Below are 23,422 nucleotides of genomic sequence, written 5' to 3' on the forward strand. Positions count from 1 at the left end.
GTATCCACCCAATAATTCTCAGAAACCCTAAATGATCCCAATGGAATACTTTTTAAAAGACTGCTGCTGCTGCTGCTGCTGCTGCTGCTGAAAAAAATAAAAATAAAGAAAAAATTTAAAGACTGCCACTGCAGCACAAATTCCACATTAATTACAATTAACGGGAATCTCTATGCAAGTGGCTTCTTGCTGAAAGTAACATAACACATTACAGATTTGCCAGGATTATTTAATGACAAAGGTTACCTAGTTCTAAAATTATTAAAACACTAAAAAAGAAGTCAAGCTGCTGTGGCACCAGAGTTTATTGGTAGGTGTTTATTCTTTAATAACCAACTTTCTTTTTAAAAACTTGTAAAAATTAAGATGATTAAGTTTTTATTCCCTCAAAGAAAAAGGAAAAACATCTTGTAAAAAATATTTTGTGTGAAGTAATAACACAAATACAAATAAGCAACTGTGTACAAAATAATTTATTACAGCATATATAGGTTGGCATTATTTTACAGTGAGTTTTTTTTTTCTCTTAACAATTATGAATCTAAACAGCTTAGAGTGAAGGAAAATCATTTTAATTAGAATGGCTTCTCTAAATAAAATCTCCCTTTTTGAATTTGTATTTGCCTCAAAGGGAAGTATTAATATTAGACATATTTACACAATTCTGAAAGAAATCTACTGAATGATTCCATTATTGTTTTCTGTACAGACAGAACAAAAACCTTTACCCCCTCCCAAAAAAATATTGCTGAACCATGTTTTAATAATTACACTAACAAGAGTTTTAAAGTCTCATTTTGCTGATACAAAACCATTTAATAGTCAATGCCTGGCTGTAATAGTAAGAACGAATGTTTCCTTGTCATTTGCATTCTTCCCGATTATGCTCCCTTGAAGCACACTGTTCAGATATCAAATACTTGTTGACACGCAAGCAATTTAGTCAAGGAAGCATAAGTCTTACCCGGGAGTCTTTAAAAGACTGGTCCAGAGATAGGCAACAAACTTACCAGTGAATTTCCATGATTAAGAAGCAAACCAATCCCCACATTCTGAATCATCTACATAAAACTGGAGTACCCTTACTCAGTAGAAAGTATCATTTTCATGGATACTAAAAAAGAAGTGGTAAATCGTGAAAAAAATTAAGGTGGAAGGAAGGGCAAACTGAAATAAGTTTTAAAATAAACCCCAGCGTCTGCCAAAAAAAGTTCCATATTGTTTTTAACAGTTAACACTTTATAACTGACATGCTTTAATTAAAAGGCAAGCAAATAAACAAATACAACAAACCAGTAAGAGATCAAAACATAGTTTCTGAAACCAGCATCTAAAGAAAATAATACAGTGGGGCTGTATACAACTTAGCTTAGTAAGAAATTATATTTATGATACAGAAGTGACAGCACCCATCACAATGCTGATAATTTGAAAGTTTAAGAAAACTGTACAAGTATAAACAGGTAATTTTTAACAGATGTTTATGTAAATTGGCAGAGTCAGATAAAGAATAAAATAAGCTTACAGAATACTCCATTTAAAAATTCTATCCAAAAAAAAAAAAATTCTATCCAATTATTTCATTTCATATCTATATTAAAATACACCCTGAAAAAGAAACCCTGATCTGAATTCAGCTCTGAGTCTTACAGGAGTCAACCTTCTGTGGGATTTCAAATCTCATTTGCCAAGACATCATAGTTAGCTGTGTGGTTTAGTGCCACATTGTGACTGTCGACCTCATTCACAACGGGCAGGAAAGCGGAAGTAAAAGGAAGCAGGTTATGACAGGCCATCCTGTATTCTTCATACTGGGAATTACAGTTCCCAAAGCTGCCATCAAGCAGTGCCTCAGAAACCTTTATTAAAGTCTATGAGAAAAGGGGAAAATAATAATTATTTTTAAGAGAAAATGTTGGTTAACCATCACTTTAATCAAAAGATGCAATTTGTTAATTAAGCAAAAGAAAACTGGTGTGGCCTCAGTGTAAAAGAACTTCTTGCTACCCACAGTAAGAAATCACCTCAAAACAGGAACACTTTAGAAATCAAATCGACAGAGCCTTAAAAAAGCGATATGCTTCTAATACTTGAAAAAGTGAATCTCTGAACCTAATCACTAAACTGGAAATATCCTTTATTAACAACAATCAATAGTTCCCATGTACTGAGTGTTTACTGTGTGCCAGGCAGGTGCCAAGCCCTTCAGTTTATCATCTCAATTAACCCTTAAACCAAGTACATGAGGTCAGTAGTACAGACACCTCGTGTTATTGTGCCCGCTCTGCTGTGCTTTGCAGATACTGTGTAGCAACCCTACACTGAGCGAGTCTATCAGTACCATTTTTCCAACAGCGTTTGCTCACTTTGTGTCTCTATGTCACATTTTGGTAATTCTTGCAAATATTTCAAGCTTATTCATGATTATTATATTTGTTATGATGATCTGTGATCAGTGATTACGACTCGCTGAAAGCTCAGATGATGCTTAGTATTTTTTAGTAACAGGTTTCTTTTTTTAAATTAAGTAGGCTCCACACCCAACATGGGGCTTGAATTCATGACCCTGACATCAAGAGTCACACCCTCACTGACTAAGCCAGCCAGGAGCACCGTAATAAACTATTTTTTTAATTAAGGTATGCACATTGTTTTTTAGACATAACACTTTTGCATACTTAACAGACTACGGTACAGTACGAACAGAACTTTTATAGGCACTGGAAAACCAAAACATTGATTTGACTCACTTTAGTGTGATATTCACTTTATTTGCAGTGGTCTGGAGCAGAACCCACAGTATCTCCCAGGTATGCCTGTATTTTCACCCTCGTCGTATGAGGAAAAGGAAGCTAAGAAATGGAAACTTGCCTAATGTGACCCAGATCCAGACCCAACTCTGAAGGCCCACTTAAGAATTAGGTTGTAAAGACACACATTTTGCCAGATCACTCAGTATCCATCAATTTGTAAAACTTATTCTGAAAAATCTTACCTTTACATTTTTATCTTTTATAGTTTCATCCAGTCTAGTGGCAATAGCAATTGCTTTTTCTTGCCTTGACTTGTCCAAAAAATACATCATTTTAGCACCTGAAATACCAAGACACTACAAAATGAGCAAACTCCTATATCTTACAATTGATTTGATTGACATTAACCAGTGGCTTAAAATCTGGTTCCAATGACTTAAAGTCAGCAGTGAGTTGGAGCTGCCTCCTACCAGAACTCGTGAGCCAGGTACAGTGTCTCTTCCCAACTCCCAATTTAATGGCATCCTCTTGACAGCCTGGCACCACAATGGGAGTGCTTGTAAACGGCAAAACACTACAAAGCAGGGCTTCTGTCACAAAGAGATGGTTGTTAAACATTTACCAGGAGACCAGATTTAACAACCGATCCTTCCCCAAAGAAACATTATCACTGGAAATATAAATATGGGCTGCCCCGTAGTATCAATCGACATTTCAGCTAAAATAATTTTAAGATGATACGCTAAAGTAATACATCTAAGGAACAAATTACTGTCACAGAGAAGTGTGGTGGAGGGGCAAAAGGAAAATGGTTGCATGTTCACAAAGAAAATAAGTATTTTTTAAAGCTTTTTTTTTATCCTTATTCCTATGTAATTTTTCTGCATCTACTGAAATGATCATATGGTTTTTATCCTTTCTCTCTTACTGATGTGATGTATCGCACAGACTGATTTACAAATAGTGAACCACCCTTGCAAGCCAGGAAGAAATCCCACTTGATCATGGTGAATGAATTTTTAATGTATTGTTGGACATGGTTTGCTAATATTTTGTTGAAGACTGTTACAAGTATGTTCATCAGGGATACTGGCCTGTAGTTTTTTGTTTTTTGTCTTTATCTGGTTTTAGTATAGGGTAATGCTGGCCTCATAGAATGAATCTGGAAGTTTTTCTTCCTCTTCTGTTTTTGGGAATAGTTTAAGAATAGGTATCAACTCCTCTTTAAATGTTTGAAGTCGCCTGGTCCTGGACTTTTGTTTGTTGGGAATTTTTTGATTACTGATTCAGTATCATTACTGGGTAATTAGTTTGTTCAAATTTTCTGTTTTTTCTGGATTCAGTATTAGGAGGTTATGTTTCTAGGAATTTGTCCATTTCTTGTAGGTTGTCCATTTGGTTGGCATGTGCCTTTTCATAGTATTCTCTTACAGTCCTTTTTATTTCTATGGACTCGGTTGTTATTTCTCCTCTTTCACTTCTGATTTTGAGTCCTTTTTCCTTTTTTTTTTTTTTTTTGAGTCTGGCTAAAGGTTTATCAATTTTGTTGATCTCTTCAAAGAAGCAACTCCTGGTGTCATTGATCTCTTCTATTGGTTTTCAGCTTCTATTTCATTTATTTCTGCTCTAATCTTTATTATTTTCTTCTACTAGCTTCATGCTTTGTTTGCTCTTCTTCTGTCTCCTTTGCGTGTTAAGATTAGGTTGTTTATTGGACAGTCTTCTTGCTTCTTGATGTTGCCCTGTGTTGCTATCAACTTCTCTCTTAGAACAGCTTTTGCTGCATCCCCAAAATTTTGCACCATGTGTTTTCATTTTCATTTTTTTCCATGTATTTTTTTATTTCCTCTTTGATTTCTTGGTTGACCCATTCATTGTTTATTACAATTTTATTTAACCTCCATGTATCTGTGTTCTTTCTACATCTTCCAGAAAATGCTTGCATATTCACAAAGAACATATTTTTAAAGCTATTTTTCAGTAAAATTCAGTTTACATTTCTCCTGTAAATTTTGGAGATTTTTGTTTCACACCTGGGGTATATGGGCTCAAAGCTCTTAATTTCACCATTAGTTCCAGCTAGGGTAATGGGATAATGACCATTTTGGGTAGTGATGCAGGCTCACAGCAAGCTGGCTCATTCATTCACCATTCACTAAGCTACTACGCCTGGCTCTATACTGGACAATGTAGGAGACACATTAGTGACCAAGACAGCTCCAAGCCTTGCCCTCAGGGGTTCCCAGGACAGCACATCAGACAGTGCCAACCAGTGTGTCAGCACTGGGATGAGGAGGTACAGGCAGAGGGGTCAAGGCCAGGGAGGGGGGAAAGGGGATACTTCTGGTCAGAAACACCACAACGTATGGTATCTCTAAATAAGACCTTTTGCTGGGCACTGGGTACACAAGTGACCAAGAGAGATGTGTTCCTTCCCTTTCAGAATGGAGGCAACCAGTATTCATTCAATTAATAACCTCTTTCTCCATAACGGTATCTCCTGGTCCATGTTCTATGCTCATTTTTCTACTGGCCTTTAATCAATTTATATTTTTTATTGCTAATCTATAAGAACTCTACATATATTATTAGCCTTTTATTAGTTACATATCTATAAATATTTTTTTTCCAATTGGCCTTTTGACTTTCTTTTTTTATTTTTTATTTATTAAGTAACCTCTAACCCCAACATGGGGCTAAGAACTCACAACCCCAAAATCAAGAGTCGCACACTCTACCCACTGAGCCAGCCAGCCTGGTCTTTTGACTTTTTTTTATGGTGTTTTAACTTTTATGTGGCAACATTTAACTTTTAGGGGCGCCTGGGTGGCGCAGTCGGTTAAGCGTCCGACTTCAGCCAGGTCACGATCTCGCAGTTCGTGAGTTCGAGCCCTGTGTCAGGCTCTGGGCTGATGGCTCGGAGCCTGGAGCCTGTTTCCGATTCTGTGTCTCCCTCTCTCTCTGACCCTCCCCCGTTCATGCTCTGTCTCTCTCTGTCCCAAAAATAAAGAAAATAAAAAAAATAAAAAATAAATAAAACAAAAAAAAACCAAAAAACTTTTCCTTAGAATTTCACATAATATTTGGGAAGGTATTTCCCTAAAAACAATAAAAAAATGTTTTCGTCCATTATCCTGTGTTCTTGAGGAGAAGTTCTTATTTCCCTTTGTACCAAGAAGTTGCAGTTTTTCACAGGAATTAACTTTTTTTCCCATAGACATCAGAATCAAGAAGTTTCCCTTTAGAACAAGAAAGCTTAAATTAAAATATTTAAGTATATGCTTAACGTAGGAGCTTAGTTAACTATATTATGTACTTCATTTTGTCTCCAATTCCTCATCCACAATCTTTTGTCCAGTTTACCATCTTGTCCATCCAAGCCATTTTGTCATTTTATGAAACTGAATAAACTCCCTAAAATCCTTCTGTACAGGCAGGATATAAGTAAATCCTCAAAATATAAAATATGGCAAGTAATAAAAACACAAGAAAAAATAAATCACTCATAACCACAACACACGAAGGCAACCATTAAAGCTTTCATATGTATTTCTTTTCAGCCTTTATCCCATGTATTATTTTTTACAGTTGAAATTATATTGTATGTTACTTCTGTGTACGTGTTATGAAATTATTTACCCCCATTATTACAAATCATCCAAATTAACATCCCTTTACAGGACTGCTGGGTTTTCCATTCCACTACAAACCTGCTACTATTTCCCCTACTATCAGACATACATCAACTTTGTTTCCATTCTTTTCCCCACACTTAACAGCATTTCAGTTAACGTCTTTGCGCTTAAAGCTCTATCTCTGCTTTGGATTAATTCTTTAAAATTATTTACAAAAGTATGATGGCAGCGAAAATCACAGATAATGTGACGCTCCTCATAAGAGGACAGGTTGCTTTCCTAAATGGCCGGGCCAGTTTACATTCACAGCAGCGAGATACAAGAGTGCTTACCCACCACATCTTTACCGTACTTCCGTCTCCTTTTTCCAAACAAACAGACCTTCCTTAACTGGAAAGATCAAAAATGGTATTGCGTTCATTTCTACTGCTAGGATAACTTGTGAGGTTGAACATCTTTCCAAACGTTTATTTTCACCACATTCTAACCCTTTCCAGAACTGTTTTACCCCTGGGAGTCCAATACCAACCTGAAAGTAGGTGCTGAAGAGAGGTAGCATTGTGTCTGAGAAAATCCTCATTAAAACTTTCCAAATCCTTGTTGACAAATATCTTCTGCATTTCTTGAGATAGAACTTTACTCACAATGTCTGGAAGATTACTATGATTAGACACTATAAAAACAAAACATTTGGAATTGAAAAAATTTTTAATCTATCCTTTGAAACAAAATCAATGGAAATACATTTATATTTGTTATTAAGCTTGATACATTTCACACAGTAAAAATATTGCTCCTTTGGAATACTAAATGTATTCTAGCTTAAAAATGCACTAATTTCTAACATATCTTTGCTAGCATGTTTAATTTATAAACATACCACAAATATTATCCTTTCCTTGCTTTACATTATTGCAAATCTCTTTAATGTCCAGCTTAATGAGAGGCCTCTGAACTGTCATACTTGCTTTTACATAAATATTACCTTTTTTCATACTTACCAGATTTAGAAAATTTAATTAAGCATTCATGTAACCATGGGTTATTACTGTTGATGGCAAAAGCTCGTTTGACAGACTGCAGCATTAACAGAAACTTCCCTGTGTCAGAAAAACATGGAAAGGTAACAGCATCAAATATTTATCTATGTTATTTTAGTCACTTTATTTTAGCCTCACTTAAATTCCAGTAACAAAATGTTACCTTTCCTATAACATTCATAAGTAAAATTCAAAGCTGACTTTGGTTATCAAAGACAACTTTTATTTTCTAAAGAAAAGTTTGAAATCATGTAGAACTGCTTCAGGTAAACAATTTGTATGACTGTTCAAACTCTTCTTAAAAGGGATTTGAACATAATTTTCTAACTAGTTACCCCAAAAAGTTTTGAGTAGCAAAGGAAAAAGGGATTGGGAGCCTTTTTGGAAGGCTGAAATGGATCTTTAAGAAACAAAAATCAATCTAACTTGATAAAGATTATGCTGAATATGGTCACCAATATAAGTAAGGATTAACAACTGAATTCAAACTATTACCTTTTCTAAAATATATTTCAAATGCTAATAGATGAGTGTCAATGTTATCAGCAACAAGGTTCTTAAGAGGTATAAGGAACTTGATAGCTTCTTCTAATGGATTTTCTATCTATTTTGAAACAGAAAGGAAAATTATTACATTTAAAAACAGCTACACAAGTCAGTTTCCCCCAAAATCTCATATTAATATGTCTCTAAAGTAATTTACCATTCTCTGTATATGACGAAATAAGCAAGAAAACATTTTAAAACTATCATCTGTAAACAAATTCAAAATAGTAATTTCAAAATGGATATGGCTCTATTGTTTCTTGTGATTATTAAATCATTATAATCTCATAAAAATCCAAAAAAATACAGGAAATTATTCCATAGGCTTAAGGAGATGGGACACCAAATACTGATAGCCCCTTATTCTTCAAACATCTATAGTAAAGAGGCAAATATAACTGTATCATGTGACTGGAAAAAATGACAAATTTGAAATACTTACACTAGATTCTATAGTGAATAAACCTGAACACTAAATATTTCCCTAAACCTGGTCCCTAAATAACTACCAACACTTTGAGAAAATCCCAGCCAGGAAGTGCTTTCTCTTTGTAGCTAAAACATATCAATATATATAAAATGTTTCCAGATGTAATAATTATATTGCTGCTGTAACACATTACCAACAAGTTAGTGTTCATAAAACAACACCTATTCATTATCTTGCAGTTCTGTAGGTCAGAAGTCCAACATGGGTCTGGCTGGGCTTAAAAATCAAGGTGCCAGCAGGACCACCTCCCTTTTGGAGGTTTGAAGGGAGAGTATGTTTCAAGGCCCTTTCAGCTCCTCAAAGCTGCCCACAATCTCCATTTGTGGCTCCCTCATTCCCTCTTCAAAACCAGTAACAGGCTGAGTTCTCCTTACAGGACTCCAACCCTCTCCTGTCTCCCTCTACTCTAAAGATCCACTGTGATTACATTGGGCTCCCCAGACAATCCAAGCTAACCTCCTTATTTGAAGGCCAGCTAATTACAATCATAAATCCCATCTGCCACCTTTATTCCCCTTTGCCATGTAATGGAACATATTCCCAAATTCCAGGGATTAGGATGTGAAGAGATTTAAAGGGACATTATGCTGCCTACCACAACTACAATTCTACATATAATCTGCATTAACCAAAATTTGCGTATTATCACTCAAAACTAACTGACTAGTATCATGACCTTGAAATATTACAAACGGCTTCTGATCTACAGATGTAATTAAAACACGTTCGTGACCAAAACAGAACCAAGTAACATAAATTCTACCAAATCAAGACAGTAAATTTATCTCACCCTTTCTAATTTTTCAGGTATAAGTTCTTCTTTGAGACCACTGCCTTCTTCTTCTTCTTCATCTCTTTTTTTCTTTTGATTTTTTTGTTGACGTTCCCTTTCCGCATGCTTTCTCTCTTCTTCCAGTTTAGCCTTTTTCTGAGCTCTTCTCTGCTTGCTAAGCATTTTCTTCAACTCTTTGGCTGACAAGTTTTCTACAAATATCCAAATGAATACAAATTCTAAGTCAGTGTTTCCATGTTCCTCACATTCTTCTGCAATACACAGTATGAGTACAGCTTTTACAAGGGAAAAGGGGGAAGAGGCAACGATATGGAGGTTTTTAGGAAGTGCCACCACCTATCACACACCTGACACACAAAAGGCAACTGGTAAATACTGCATTGACTAAAATGAACCAATTCTAAAAAAAATAAATAAAAATAAATAATAATAAAATAAAATTAACCAATTATGGCCTAGTTCTGCCTCCCAACATGATAACATGACTTTATTTAGGTAAATCACTTCATCTCACTGAGTCTCAATCCCAATCTGCGCATAGTGGGGGTGATGACACCAGTTATCCTCTTGGAATATATCAAGGACAAGTGAGACAATGCATACACACAGAATTGTGATCTGATCCGAAATATGCCTCCACGTTACTATCTCTCAAATATCTGTAGATACTAACATTCTAGTGAATAAAAAGCTGTACAGATATCCTCATTGGCAGTATTATTTTCAATTAACTAGGCACTAGAAACTGTAAGAACATGTATTTTTCACAAAGGGGCTCAAAGCTATTTTCACTTACAATTTAAAAAAAGAGAGAAAAAGAACCCAGTCTACAGACATTTCTATTTTTCCTTAATTGGCCTTACTGAAGATAAAAATAAAAATGACTGCAGGGCACCTGGCTGGCTCAGTCAATGGAGCGTGCGACTCTTGATCTCAGGGCTGTGAGTTCAAGCCCCATGTTGGAAGCAGACATTACTTAAAAAAAAATAAAATCTTAAAAAATTTAAAAAACATAAAAAAATAAAATAAAAATAAAAATGATCACAAGTCATCCAATTAGGGCTATTTAGAATTATTAGCTACAGAGCACGATCCTGCTGACTTTTTCTAAACTCCCCCCATCCCCTGCACTGTTTTGGGGGCATACAGGCTACCTGATGCTGTCTTCACATCCATTTGACAAAACGCTTTTGTATGTATTGTTATGCTAAGGACATTCTGAAATTTTGTGTTCTTTTCCACCCTTTTACATCAAGTTCCTTTTCAGTTACCTGAATTTATTTCTTGCTGTTTGCTCTCACTGGTTAAGGGGTTATCATACAATTTCAAGTATATTTCAATCGCTGATCTAGCAGCCTTGAAATAGAAGGCATGTCTTCTGAGTATATCTTCTAATCTCAAAAGGTCAACATAGGCACGAAGGGTCATCTTTCTCATGCAGTATGTATGGAAGTCAAATTGATCATCGGTTATCTCAAAAAAATGCTTCAAAAAAAACACAAAATTATCCCTTATATATATGTCAGTAATGTCTATTTTTTGAAAGAAAATCATAAAAAAACCCAAATACAATGTTCACAGTCACAGTTTCACTTAGTTGCCCCTCTCCACTGTTCAACACTACAAAGAACATCAAATTATTCTTTGCATTCAACTTAAGTTTCTGTTACTTGGCCATTCCCTGTATCACTTTTTGTGACGACACTCAATTTCTGTGTAATAAGTCAGATAATCAGATTTTTTTTAACCTTGAAATCAGTACATATTGATAATTTTGTTTTAGTGGAATATTTCTCCTCCATATTCCCCCAAAATGAGCAAGGCAGAGTTAAACGGAGCTCTGAATGAAGGTCAAATATACACAGGTTCACATTAAATGTTTACAAATCAGACTGTTCTACTCAACTTCGAGGACAAGCCCTGTCATCTCTATCCCTACTGCATGGCACAGGCCTAACATTCAATAAGCACAGTTTTTGCTAACTCAAGAGAAAAAATGCTTATCAGGCATGTGACCTCTTAATTTCCTACAGCTTCAATTATTTAAATTAGGTAGGAATAAAGAAATCCACATAGCCAATTTCATAAGGTTGTTAAGTGATCAAATAAGATAGTTTAAAAATTTCACTGAACACAGAGCATTCTAGCTTTTTCTCATTCAATAAACTCCCATTATTCTACCAACATTCCATTTTAGCAATGGTTCCTAAACTAGAGTCTATGTATAAATAAGCATAATAACATTGTCCTAAGCAGAGAGTTCAAGGCTTTGATCCAATTCCCAAAGGGTTCATGGCCCGAAAAGTTAAAGAACTAATTCCTTACATGGCAAGGAGATGATTAACAATTCAAAACAACTGATACTTTTGTTTTCTTTCCTATATGCCTCTCTGCCTCCATCTTCTTTCTATTCCCCTATTTTAGCTTCTCCAAAAATACACACAAAAATGAATGATTCAATACATGAATACAAATTAAGCTCTTCTGCTACTTCATCTCCCCTCTGTCCTGGGGGCCTAAGTACTAACTCACTGTGCAGAAGACACATTAGCAACTGTCCACATCATTTCATAATTTTATTTGTGTTGGTAATTAGAAATACACTACACACAGAATGACATTAAGTACCCGAGACTTTAAGGGAAGAATTCTAAGGTAAGAAGTATAAAAGTACACAGTGTGGAGGGGAAAAAATGGGAAAAAATAAACATTCAACATTAGTTTATAACTTCAAGAATCATGCTTTAATGTGTTATATTTGAAAATTGCACTCCTCCCATCAATAAGACAAATCAATTCATAAGTATCAACATAAACTTGTTTTTTTATCAAAGGATTACAGGTTTCATAAAGCTGTTCGTGGTTAATATAAATCAAGTTATGTCTAGCACCAAATCTTAAAATTCAATACAACTGAGGAAAAATGGCAGTGCCCCACATCAAGGAATACATAATGAGATGATAACATCTAAGAGATTACAGGACCTTTTTTTAAGTTAAGAAACATTTATGTGTAAAAGGCAGACACAAGTTTTAAGAGATACTCTAGCAGCTTTAGTAGACGTATATTCTAGGTCAAGTCTTAGAGGGAGCAGTAGAGAACCACAAACATTTAAGCCGCCTCTTTATCAGTAACAGCCCACAGGCTGCCTCTCTCCAGTTAGTCTTCCATATATAGGGTAACCAACTTATCCTGGCTAGCCTGGGGCTTTCTCAGTTTTTCCAAGGAAAGTCCAGTGTCTTAAGAATACGCTTTGCCCCGGGCAAACCTGGATGTTGATCACTCTATAGGTAAGCTCATAGTTGTGGACAGGATATGGCCAGAGTTAATTAGAAAAAGTAGGATACTAACAAAATAATTTTACTTTGGGAAGAAACGCTATATTGTAGAATCCTTTTAAGAAACAACTAAATAATCTTAGCTTGATTTTCTTTTTTTTTTTTAATTTTTTATTTTCAACTATAGATACATAAGAAGTTACAAAGGTAGTGCAGAGATACCCTGTACACTGGTCTCTCAATTTCCTCCTAAGAGTTATATCCTCCATAATTATAGTGTGAGAACAAAATCAAAAACCTGACATTGATACAATGTGGGTATATAGTTCTAATGTGATTTTATCACATGTGTAGATTCGTGTAACCACCACCACAATCAAGACACAGAACTAGGGGCGCCTGGGTGGCACAGTCGGTTAAGCGTCTGACTTCAGCCAGGTCACTATCTCACGGTCTGTGAGTTCGAGCCCCGCGTCAGGCTCTGGGCTGATGGCTCAGAGCCTGGAGCCTGTTTCCGATTCTGCGTCTCCCTCTCTCTCTGCCCCTCCCCCGTTCATGCTCTGTCTCTCTCTGTCCCAAAAATAAATAAAAACGTTGAAAAAAAAAAATTTAAAGACACAGAACTATTCCATCCCCACAAAGATCTCCCTTACACTATCTTGGGGTGATTTTTAAGTCTCTAGATTGATAAAACATAAAAATAAGCTAGATGACACAAACAGGTGAAGTTGGCCTCCCCATACTTCAGCATAATACGGTCACTTATCAGCTTCCTGCAGAAACCAGGTAACCAAATTTTAATAAACAGCTCACACTCTTAACTCCATCTTCCCCTCATCATAAATTACTAGTTCTTTGGTGGGGGGGGGGGGCAGGAATTGCTTAATTTGTCAAAATTAGGCTTGAATCAAAATAAGATGAGTCAGTAGAGAATAAAGAAATGCTATTTGTGGCCTAAGAGCACGGTTTCCTTTAGCAATTCCGTATTTGTCCCTCTCTTTTTACCCAGATTCCCCCACCCCCTTACTTCTCGGCAACCCTGGAGGAGCCCAACAAAAGGCCATATACAGAAAGGCAACAAAAATCTCTGATTTGAAAAATAATAATAATTAGATGAACTAGGGTAGTAAGCAACTCTACCCCCATTATAGAAAATCCGTTATTATAAAGCACACATCAACTAGATAAAGGTTAAGATACGCTAGAAGATAAAGTTATGAACTGCCTATGGTTCTGATCTATCAGAAATCCTAGATCTTATCATAAAGTTTTAGAAATATGTATTACTGATCCATTTCAGACATAAATCAGCATACTAAAATGAGAAACTAATCCCTGGGAAAAAAGAAAAGAAAGAAGTCTTGAAATATAAAATTATTATGAACACATGTTTATATCTAGTATCTTTAAAGATGGTTGTTTTGTTTTATTTTTAATAAACCTCAATGTCTAAACATCAGATTAGGCTGGACTTCATAACCTTTACAAATAATCCTAAAATCCTATGAGGGCTGCAAGATGAAAGCAAAAAAAAAAAAAAAAAAAATACTATCCTGGGCCATTCTAGAATTCTAACATTACAAATGCAATTAACTAAAAGCTTACAGCAATATATGTCATGGCTGAAACTGCCTTCAAGGGGAGAATTCTTGAGTAAGTTCTTGAAGGCAGAAGAAAGGCCTAGACCTTATTTGAACTTACATCCGTATTCACTGAAGGTGAAGGTTAACTGCAAAGTTTTACTTTTGAAAGGTCATCATTTCTTTACTAAAATATTTAAAATCCAGGCACAAAAGTAGGTCATGAAGATATTTATCATAATAAATCATTGAATTCTGTAATTACCCTTAAATCCTAACAAATTATATCATTAAGAATTCTTTCAGATTATGTTAATTTTATTAGAAATGAAATTAATAGCATTAATAATTTAGTATTAATCAGCAAATATTTAATCACCCTATTTATACTAAGCACTCACATTTCTACATACACTAGAAGAGTTAAGTCTTACTTTTACTATGAATAACTCACTATAAAAGACTAGCTCACAAATGGCATAAGAATAGGCTCTTCCCTCACTTATCTGTGTCTGGTTCTTTCTGTCCTCAAGCACTAACAAATCCAAAACAGAAACAGTAAAGTTTCTAGAAATGATTATATAACATGACCAGAGGGTGACAATTTCTGCCTATTTTAATCTCTGATAGCCAATGGTTTTCTATTTTTTTTTCTTCAAAAATGCTTTTTACCAGTCAAATCCTATTTCTTGAACGAGAGACACAGTTTATCTGACATTACAGACTTTTATTTCATGTTACTCAGACAAAAGTCACTAAAAATTTAAGGGAGAGCATAATCTAAATGAAACTTAGTAATGGAAGAGCTATTAATCATATTCTAACAATTCTCAAGAAATACCACCAAGAGAACTATTGATAGTCATGAATATTAGCAGGGGTGGGGCTGAAGCTGGAGACACTCATAGTTATAATGACCCTAAGGATGTACAAATTTCACTTTCACAGAAAATCTGGTAAATATCTAGTCATGCCCTTGCTGGAATTACTGATCCATAAGTGCCTAGTAGCTTCTTCATTCAGGAAACAATCTATTGCTCCCTGAGAATGTCCTGGGTAATAAGCATGTATCTTTCCTTCCTAACAAGAATGCTTTTAAAGTGCTGGTAATTTAAGGAATGTTGAAACAAACTGGTGATCTATGGTTTTATCACAGAAGTAAGAGCCGGGTTTAAATCAGAATGCTTGGATATTGCCTAAGTATTTCGCATATCATCTGAGGGCTTTATATTTTTCAAGGAGAAGATACGGATTTTCCCCCAGAGATATAGCAAGCAAGCCCAGGCTCAAAAAAGAAAAAAAGCAAAGAAACCAAACAAAAACAAAAAACTAGGTTATTTCCAAAAGGGATCAGGTATAATCCTAGTTCCAGTTCCCAGCAAAAGCCACCCCCTAAGATTTAGGCTTTCTTTTGGGTAACCTTGGAAGTTTCACATGGGGAAAAAGGCCAAAGTGACTGCTAGAGTGCAGACATCAGGCTCACCTGACTACGACGCCTGTGGTTTTATACTGCGTCAGCATGGGAACAGTGCTGCCGATTGACCCCACAACTGAGGGCTGCTGAGGACTGCCTCAGGGGTGCTTTTGTGGCTCTTTTCCTCCTGTTGTCCATTTGGAAGGAGAGTGCTTCAGAGATGACAAAGAACAGGAAAACAAAATTCACACAAAGGAAAAGAAAAGTCCCCTCACTAGGACATATCACACATAATCCTAAAAGCAAGTAATAAAATAAGCCTGCAAACCAGCCACAGATTGCTGTACAAAGTATCGGACGTGAGAACAAGTATCCTGGGAAGACAAACTGGAGAGAGGCTGGCTCCAGAGCAGATCCTGACGTAAAGGGGAAAGAGGTGGCCATCAGCTTGTGTGTCCTTCTGGGCTAGTGAGGAGATCAAATAATGGCCGGATTAGGAAACACAAATTTTGAATATATGTTAATAATAACAGTAATGGCTTGATAAATTCATCTTTTCCTTCTTCCCTCAGACCAAATTACGCAGACCTGTCTCAATCATAACCATTTGAGGATCAAAACAAAGCAATCACTTATTCACAACTTCTGAATGTGTGAAAAGCTAAAGACCAAGGATGTTTTTCACAGTGAAGTTTCCAAAGCAGAACAGGTAGATGATCCCATGTAGAAATCAACCCGCTTTTTTCGTCACCTTACAGGAGAAAAGTAAAGTCAAAGTTCTACAACTTACCCTTTCTACTTCATGGCATTTTTTCAAGGCATCCCCATATCTCCCCAAACGCTGGTAAGCTGAAATGCATTCTGTCTGAAACCACATGCATTGCATCTCATTTAGATTTTCCATAGCAGATGTTCCTTCCTGAAACAGAAGCATTCATAAATATAGGACACAAACAACAAAAGAGATCCTAAAGACCTCATTTTCTCTTTTACAACTGTGGCTACAAGTATCATTATGACAATACATAGCAATAGACAAATAGCTCAAGGTTCTTCCAAAGGCTCCTACTGATGTGAAATTACATAATGTCTTATTTACCCAGCTCTGTTGGGGTATTCAACACCCTACCCAGAAAAGACTCCAGATTGCTGAAACTAAGTTTTGAACACTTTCATTTAAAATACTTATTTATTTAAATACTTAAAATATTTAACAGTAATCCTTAGGAAGCACTGCTTATTTTCTTTTTAAGCAACCGCTGCTTAACCTTTCCTTGCTGACTCGGTCACTGTGATGTACACCCAGTTACTGCTGAATCTGTTAGTTCCAGGGCTCCTTTGGTTTCCTGGTCTCCTCCCTCCACCTCAGGCTACCAGCTGGCACTATCTTTGTGTCCCTGGGTCTGCTTCTTGTTCCATGCCAACTCCTGCCATTTGCATTAGGCTGACAAAGCCAAATAAGGGAATTTGTAAAGCATATCTGTTAACTTAGGGGCACATGGGTGGCTCAGTCCGTTAAGTGTCAGACTCCTGTTTTGGCTTAGATCATGATCTTGCAGTTGTGAAATTCAGCTCTGCATGAGACTCTGAGCTTGGCATGGAGCCTACTTAATTCTCTCTCTCCCTCTCCTTCTGCCCCTCCCCTACACATCCTCTGTGTGTCTCTCTCTCTCTCAAAAAATAAAAATAAAAAATAAATAAAAAGAATATTTGTTAACTTGGGTTCAATGAGAATTCTGAGAAGAGTGTAAGACCTAAAGTACCTAGTTTCAATGGAGGGCCACTGGAGTTTTATCACAACTTAGAAGAGTTATTTCAAATATATTTTATGTGACCCCAGGGAAAAATGGCAAAGATACATATTCATCAATAATTTCAGTCTTCAGTTCTTTCTCACACCCATTTTTTGTGACCTGTTCCAATTTCAGTATTCTCATTAAAAGTGTAAAAACTGGTTATCTCTCAGTGAATGGAATTATGGGTGTATGTTATTTCTTCCTTATGGCTGTATATATTTTCCATCTTTTGGTGACTACATATTTTTATAAGAAATCTACATTATTTTTCATTTCAAAATCTTTACCAACTAGAACTGTCCAGCTTGCATCAGCAACTCTGTACACAGGTTCTAAAACACTGAAAAATCTGCCAGAAGAAAATATGCACACTTCACTCACTTATTAGTGATCAGATAGAATCACTTATAATCAGACATAAACTGGTTATTTGAGGTTAGCAGTCTGCCTCTGCTGGCTCACTCCCTGGGCTATCCACCACACGTTCTGGGCCCATCTGGCCCAGGAACGAGGGTGGCTGAGCAGACCCAAGTCTCCATCCAGCAGGACAGCTTGTCAAGAGTGCATTACCAGAGGCAATTCTGACAAGCCAGCTGAAACACGGGGTTTGATGACTCCTCTCCTCAAACAGACAACCACTCCCCTTCTTCTTCATTCTGTAGTGCCTTTTCAAACACATCATGGTTGTCTATGACTTCGGTGCGTGTGTGTGTGTGTGTGTGTGTGTGTGTGTGTGTGTGTGTGTGTGTTGGCTGGTTTTTAAAATCACTGGACTTGATCTAGTTAAGAAGTTTTGTATATTCGTTTTATTTTTTTTTAATATTTATTATTTGGGGGAGAGCACAAGGTGGGGGAGGGGCAGAGAGGAGGACAGAGGATCCAAAGCAGGCTCTGCCCTGAGGCTGACAGCAGCGAGGCAGATGTAGGGCTCGAACTCACAAACTATGAAATCATGACCTGAGCCGAAGTCGGATGCTCAAGAGACTGAGCCACCCAGGAACCCCTGTATATTCATTTTAATTGCACTTTCCTTCCGATCTCTGCTTTGGCTTCCAGGTGGTACTTTCCTGCACAGACACCGCCTGCTTCTGTATCTACTCCTGTACTTCTTACCGTCTCCAAATCTGTGTCGCAGGGCAAAGGGCATCAAAGAGTTTGAACCCCTGCACTATCTACTACATGACCCCTTCAGAGCCTCACCCACCTTGCTGCAAAACGTCAAACACATGATTCAGTGGTAGGTGAACATGAACACTAAGACGATTTTGCTCATTTTAGTTTTCTTCTCCTAATACCCATCACTCTTGCTACTTCTTTCTCTCTTCATTACATCTACCACTTCGCAATCTATTGATCCTGTGGTGTGTGAATTTCTGAAACACTAGTCACTACAGTTTCTGCTCCTATTACCATTCTAAAACATGGGCTTTAGTGTCAGAGATTGCTAAGCAAGAATCCTGGCTCCAAAAGGAATGACTAGCTGAGTGATCTCCAATGGGCACAGTACCTGACTTCTCTAAATATTTTCTAACTATAACATGGGAGTAATGATATCAGAGGACTGATAGGGTTAAATGAGATTATGTATATAACATACTTAGCTCAGTGCTTAATAACTGTTAAAGCTACTTTCCATTTCCCCTTACAAATGGTATACAAATTATTAGCATTACTCTAAATATGAGAAAGGAGAGCTCAGGCAGGTTCAGATGCAAAAGCCATTTTTATGATGAGAGAGAGAGAAGAGATGGTCTATAAGTAGTAGCCTTTAATGAAAACTTAAATGTCTGTACATACACAGAGCTCTCTCTCTCGCTCGCTCTCTCTCTCGAGGGGAGAGCGAGAGCTGAGAGGGAGAGCGAGAGCTGTGTGTGTACGTACAGACATTTAAGTTTTCATTAAACGCTACTACTTATAGACCATCTGTTGTCTCTCTCTCTCATCCTAAATATACAGGACATGTATTTCGTATACAGTAAAACCTTGGTTTGTAAGTATAGTTCATTCCGGAAACATGCTTGTATTCCAAAGTATTTGTTTATCAAAGCGACTTTCAAGAACCATTGGCTCAGTTGTGATCATGTGATGTTCAGCATCACGTACCACTCATATTGCAAGACATTGCTCATTTATCAAGTTAAAATTTATTAGAAATGCTCGCTCGTCTTGTGGAACACTCGCAGAACAAATTACTCGTAATCCAAAGTTTTGCTGTATGTGATCCATATGTATACATAGGAGATATGTGTATATATGATATATATGACATATTACTTACCAATACCTACGAATACTTATGCCACTTTGATGGTACAAAATGAGATCTTATTGTTTCTCTAATTACTAATGCAAGCATCTTTTTTGGCCATTCCATTTTCCACTTGTGTGAGCTAACTATTCACATCCTTTGCCCATGTTTCTCTCATCTTGTCTTTCTCTTATTGAGGTTTAGTGTGTGTGTTTTTGTTTCTATGACATTCTTGTAAGTAATTAAGATTTCACAACAAAATTCAAGCTATTCTGTGACTTCTAAATTATAAGCAGTTTTGACAAACACCCAAACACAACCAGAATCTAGTTAACATTTAAGGAAGGTGGTATGCTGGGGCTGCATGAGGAAAACATTAGTATCACAGGGCACAGGGGTAACTTACTTTCATCCTAAATTACTCACAAACACCAGCAATAAGGCCCTCCATTGTATACATAATGTGCACTCGGAGGTAAAAGTTATTTATTCCAGGGTATCTTAATTAAAACTTGGAAATTAAACTTGGAAATGTGGTTTCCTCTTTATGCCTCATGTCACATTCAATGTGTATTAAGGAACTATTTCAGTGAATTCTTTGTGGAGTTCTTTATAAATTCTTTTTTTTTTTAATTTTTATTTTAATGTTTATTTTTGAGAGACAGAGCACAACAAGCAGAGGCAGAGAGAGATGGTGACACAGAATCCGAAGCAGGCTCCAGGCTCTGAGCTGTCAGCACAGAGCCCAATGTGGGGCTCAAACCCACAAACTGTGAGATCATGACCTGAGCCAAAGTCAGAGGGCCAACTGACTGAGCCATCCAGGCACCCCTATAAAATCTTAGTCCATCATATGGTTTGGAAATACCTTCTCCAATTCTATGGCCTACCGTCTCATTTTGTTTATGGTTATTCCTTGTTATATGTACACTTTAATTTTTAATATGGTCAAATATATCAATTTTACCCTTATACTTAAATTTTTTGTTTCTTAACAAATGCTTCCTACCTCAAACTCTAAAGATAAATTTTAATACTTTCTTTAATCAACCTGGAATCTATTTGTGTGCAGGAAAAGAATGTCATTTTATTGTTGTCAATTGTGCCAGCAATATCTTTTCATCTCTGATTCTGAAAGCACCTGTGGCTATATACCAAGTTTCCAAATGCATGTCAATCTGTTTCTGAGCTTACTATTGTGTTCCATTAGTCTACATATATTTTGAACCATAAACTTACTATTTTCATAATGAGATAGAAAGTTCATGTGGAAAAAGAGATGTACGGATGGGGAAGGAGGGACAGGAAAGGAACAGATGTTCAGCCCAACAACTTCAGAGAACTTAAATTCTGAAATGTCAGAAATTATAGCTCGAAGAGGCTGGTTCTACATAGAAAAAACTCTATGAGCAATTCAAAAGAAACTGAAAAGAGAAATAAAAAGCAGCCACAAATTACTAATGAGACAAAAGAGTTGTGAATTGAATATTACATATAAGCACTGAAGTCTGGTATATTGCTTATTTTCGTATAATGATACTTTGCTCCTATCATTGTCTTCAACCGTCCCCCACCAGAAGCACACGCATACACACACTGAACCACAGTAAGAAACCATCCTTAGGACACAAGCTGGATGGGATTAATAAAAATAATGACAAAAATGAATTCTTATGAACTTTAGTGGCAAACTTCACAAATCATCATAGAGCTTAAGTTTAACTGTACTAACTCAGAAAAGTACACACTCGCATATGGCATTTCTTACCCTTGTGAACTTGGAACACATTTCCTCTGCTTCTTTTATCATGTTTGCTCGAAGCATATATTTTGCACATTTGGAGTTGATGAATCTGTCAGCTGTGTCCAAAGACTGCGCTTCATCCATCCACTTTACAGCTTCTTTGAGATTACCTATATGCTTTAAGAAATGAAAGCATTATTAAAGAAATCACAGTATTTGTTATTAAAAGAATATGGTGAATATAAATAGAAAAAAATTATACAGACAAACTAGAAATCTGGTACCATTTCTGTCAAACTTCTCTAGAAATCCTTAGATAAGTTATAATTTACATTTACTAAGAGATGATTCAAGTAATTAACACTGATTATGCACTGCTTATACAACTATGTAACATTAAACTCCCTAGGACTATTAGAGTATTAGAAATAGATTATCAGGGTACCACAGAAGTTATTTCTGTATGGAAAAAACTCCAAGGGTTCTTAAAGTAGCCAAATTCTTCAGCTATTCAAAAAACATGACTAGGATTTTACCTTGTAAATTTTTGCCTTCATATAGAATAATTCTATTAGAGTGGGAGTACCAGCAATTGCAGCATTAATGTAATCCAAAGCTAAAGAATAATGCCCAAGTTTATCAAAATGCTGTGCCAGGAAATACTGAACCCAGAGAAGTGTTGTTGGGGGTTCCTTCTCTCCATTTTCTGCAATCAAACAAATATAAAATTATTATAAAGAAGAAGGCAAAGTAAAGTAAGTCATATACTTTCTCTCCCTTAATGCATGATGAAATTAATAATAATTATAAGAATAAGCAGAAAAAAACCCAGAAAAATGACCAATGTCAACAGAGAGAGGTAGGACTTTATGCCATAAAGTTCAAAAAGTAGCAGCCGGGAAGAGAAACAACATGCTGGTTTCACAGACTTCTGACCTCTACTTCACTCCGAAGAAACAGTGCTGGGGAAAAGAGGTGAATCAGTCTAACCCGATGCATTCTCCAGCTCAGAACATAAGGCAGCAGGCCCAGAAAAATCAAAGTCACAGCGTGGTGAACAGATGTCCCTAAATACCACTGCAAGACTGTCACAAAGACAAGAACTGCCAGGGCTTTGCACTTCCTAAGACTCAACCCCAAATCAGGGAAACCCCAAGTTGAAGGGTATGAAGATACCTTCCTGACAAGGTGGAATTAGCCCTGCCATGTGACAAAAGCAGTCACACACAGTCAGCTGAGCTCCATGCCATTCCTCAAGCTACAAAAGAGTAGATAAATAAATATCAAGCTCTCAAAATGAATTTTAAAATGGATACAGGTATGAAATCAGGTAGAAAAAGTAGAATGGAGGATTTACCCATACCACAGAAAAAAACAAGTTTTGTAAACACAGAAATTAACATAAATTAAAACAAATAATAAAGGAAAAAGACAAGCATTTATCTTGTTCTTCTTATATAAACTATATCTCAGGGAAACCAAATATTTGATAAAGAAAAGTTCCTATTTTAAAAAATGTTTTAATGTTTATTTTTGAGAAAAAGAGAGAGAGAGAGAGAGAAAAAGAGAGACAGAGCACAAGCAGGGGGAGAGGCAGAGAGAGAGGGAGACACAGAATCTGAAGCAGGCTCCAGGCTCTGAGCTGTCAGAGCAGAGCCCAACACGGGATTGAACCCACGAACCATGATGAGATCATGACCTGAGCCTAAACCAAAGAGTCAGACACTCAACCAACTGAGCCACCCAGGCATTCCTGATAAGGAAAAGTTGTTTATCAGAGAATTCTAGCTATTATAAATGCAGAGGGGAAATGATTATAGAATAAAAGGGATTGAGGCAGTGATCCTCAATGACTACTAAAATCATTAGGTAAGAGGAACTTTTTAACCAGCAGATCAGGCTGTAACATCTGAACCCTGATGAATCTTCACATCACAAAGACAAATAACCAGAATGTCTTCTGCCTCCAGATGTGATACAACAGGAAGTACAAAGCATCACATAAGAAGTATTCACAAGGAACCTGGATCTAATCAAGCCTGTAAATCTAACTAGAAGTTCACATGAAATCTGGATAGCAAAATATATTAAATGATACCAGGAG

The 23,422-nt window shown here is 36.5% G+C and overlaps 1 protein-coding gene across 14 annotated transcripts in view; it reads right to left on the bottom strand.

Moving 5' to 3' along the window:
* Window positions 1–455: 455 nt before the first annotated feature.
* The window catches only part of NAA16 (N-alpha-acetyltransferase 16, NatA auxiliary subunit), a 64,153-nt gene continuing 41,186 nt past the window's right edge, over window positions 456–23,422 (bottom strand). For 12 of the 14 annotated variants that reach the window (XM_019827325.3, XM_019827345.3, XM_019827320.3 and 9 more), the window contains 11 exons: window positions 21,855–22,024; window positions 21,343–21,495; window positions 16,321–16,449; window positions 10,529–10,742; window positions 9,255–9,448; window positions 7,924–8,032; window positions 7,390–7,488; window positions 6,918–7,061; window positions 3,224–3,343; window positions 2,996–3,093; window positions 456–1,871 (listed from right to left, as the gene is read on the bottom strand). In XM_019827325.3, coding sequence (XP_019682884.1) covers window positions 1,674–1,871; window positions 2,996–3,093; window positions 3,224–3,343; window positions 6,918–7,061; window positions 7,390–7,488; window positions 7,924–8,032; window positions 9,255–9,448; window positions 10,529–10,742; window positions 16,321–16,449; window positions 21,343–21,495; window positions 21,855–22,024 — 1,628 coding nt within the window. In that variant the 3' untranslated portion in view covers window positions 456–1,673. The remainder of the gene's footprint in view (window positions 1,872–2,995; window positions 3,094–3,223; window positions 3,344–6,917; window positions 7,062–7,389; window positions 7,489–7,923; window positions 8,033–9,254; window positions 9,449–10,528; window positions 10,743–16,320; window positions 16,450–21,342; window positions 21,496–21,854; window positions 22,025–23,422) is intronic. The other 2 variants (XM_011289968.4, XM_011289993.4) reach the window with 1 other exon arrangement.

Source organism: Felis catus, chromosome A1 (genome assembly GCF_018350175.1).
Source record: "Felis catus isolate Fca126 chromosome A1, F.catus_Fca126_mat1.0, whole genome shotgun sequence".
Classification (NCBI taxonomy): Eukaryota; Metazoa; Chordata; class Mammalia; order Carnivora; family Felidae; genus Felis; species Felis catus.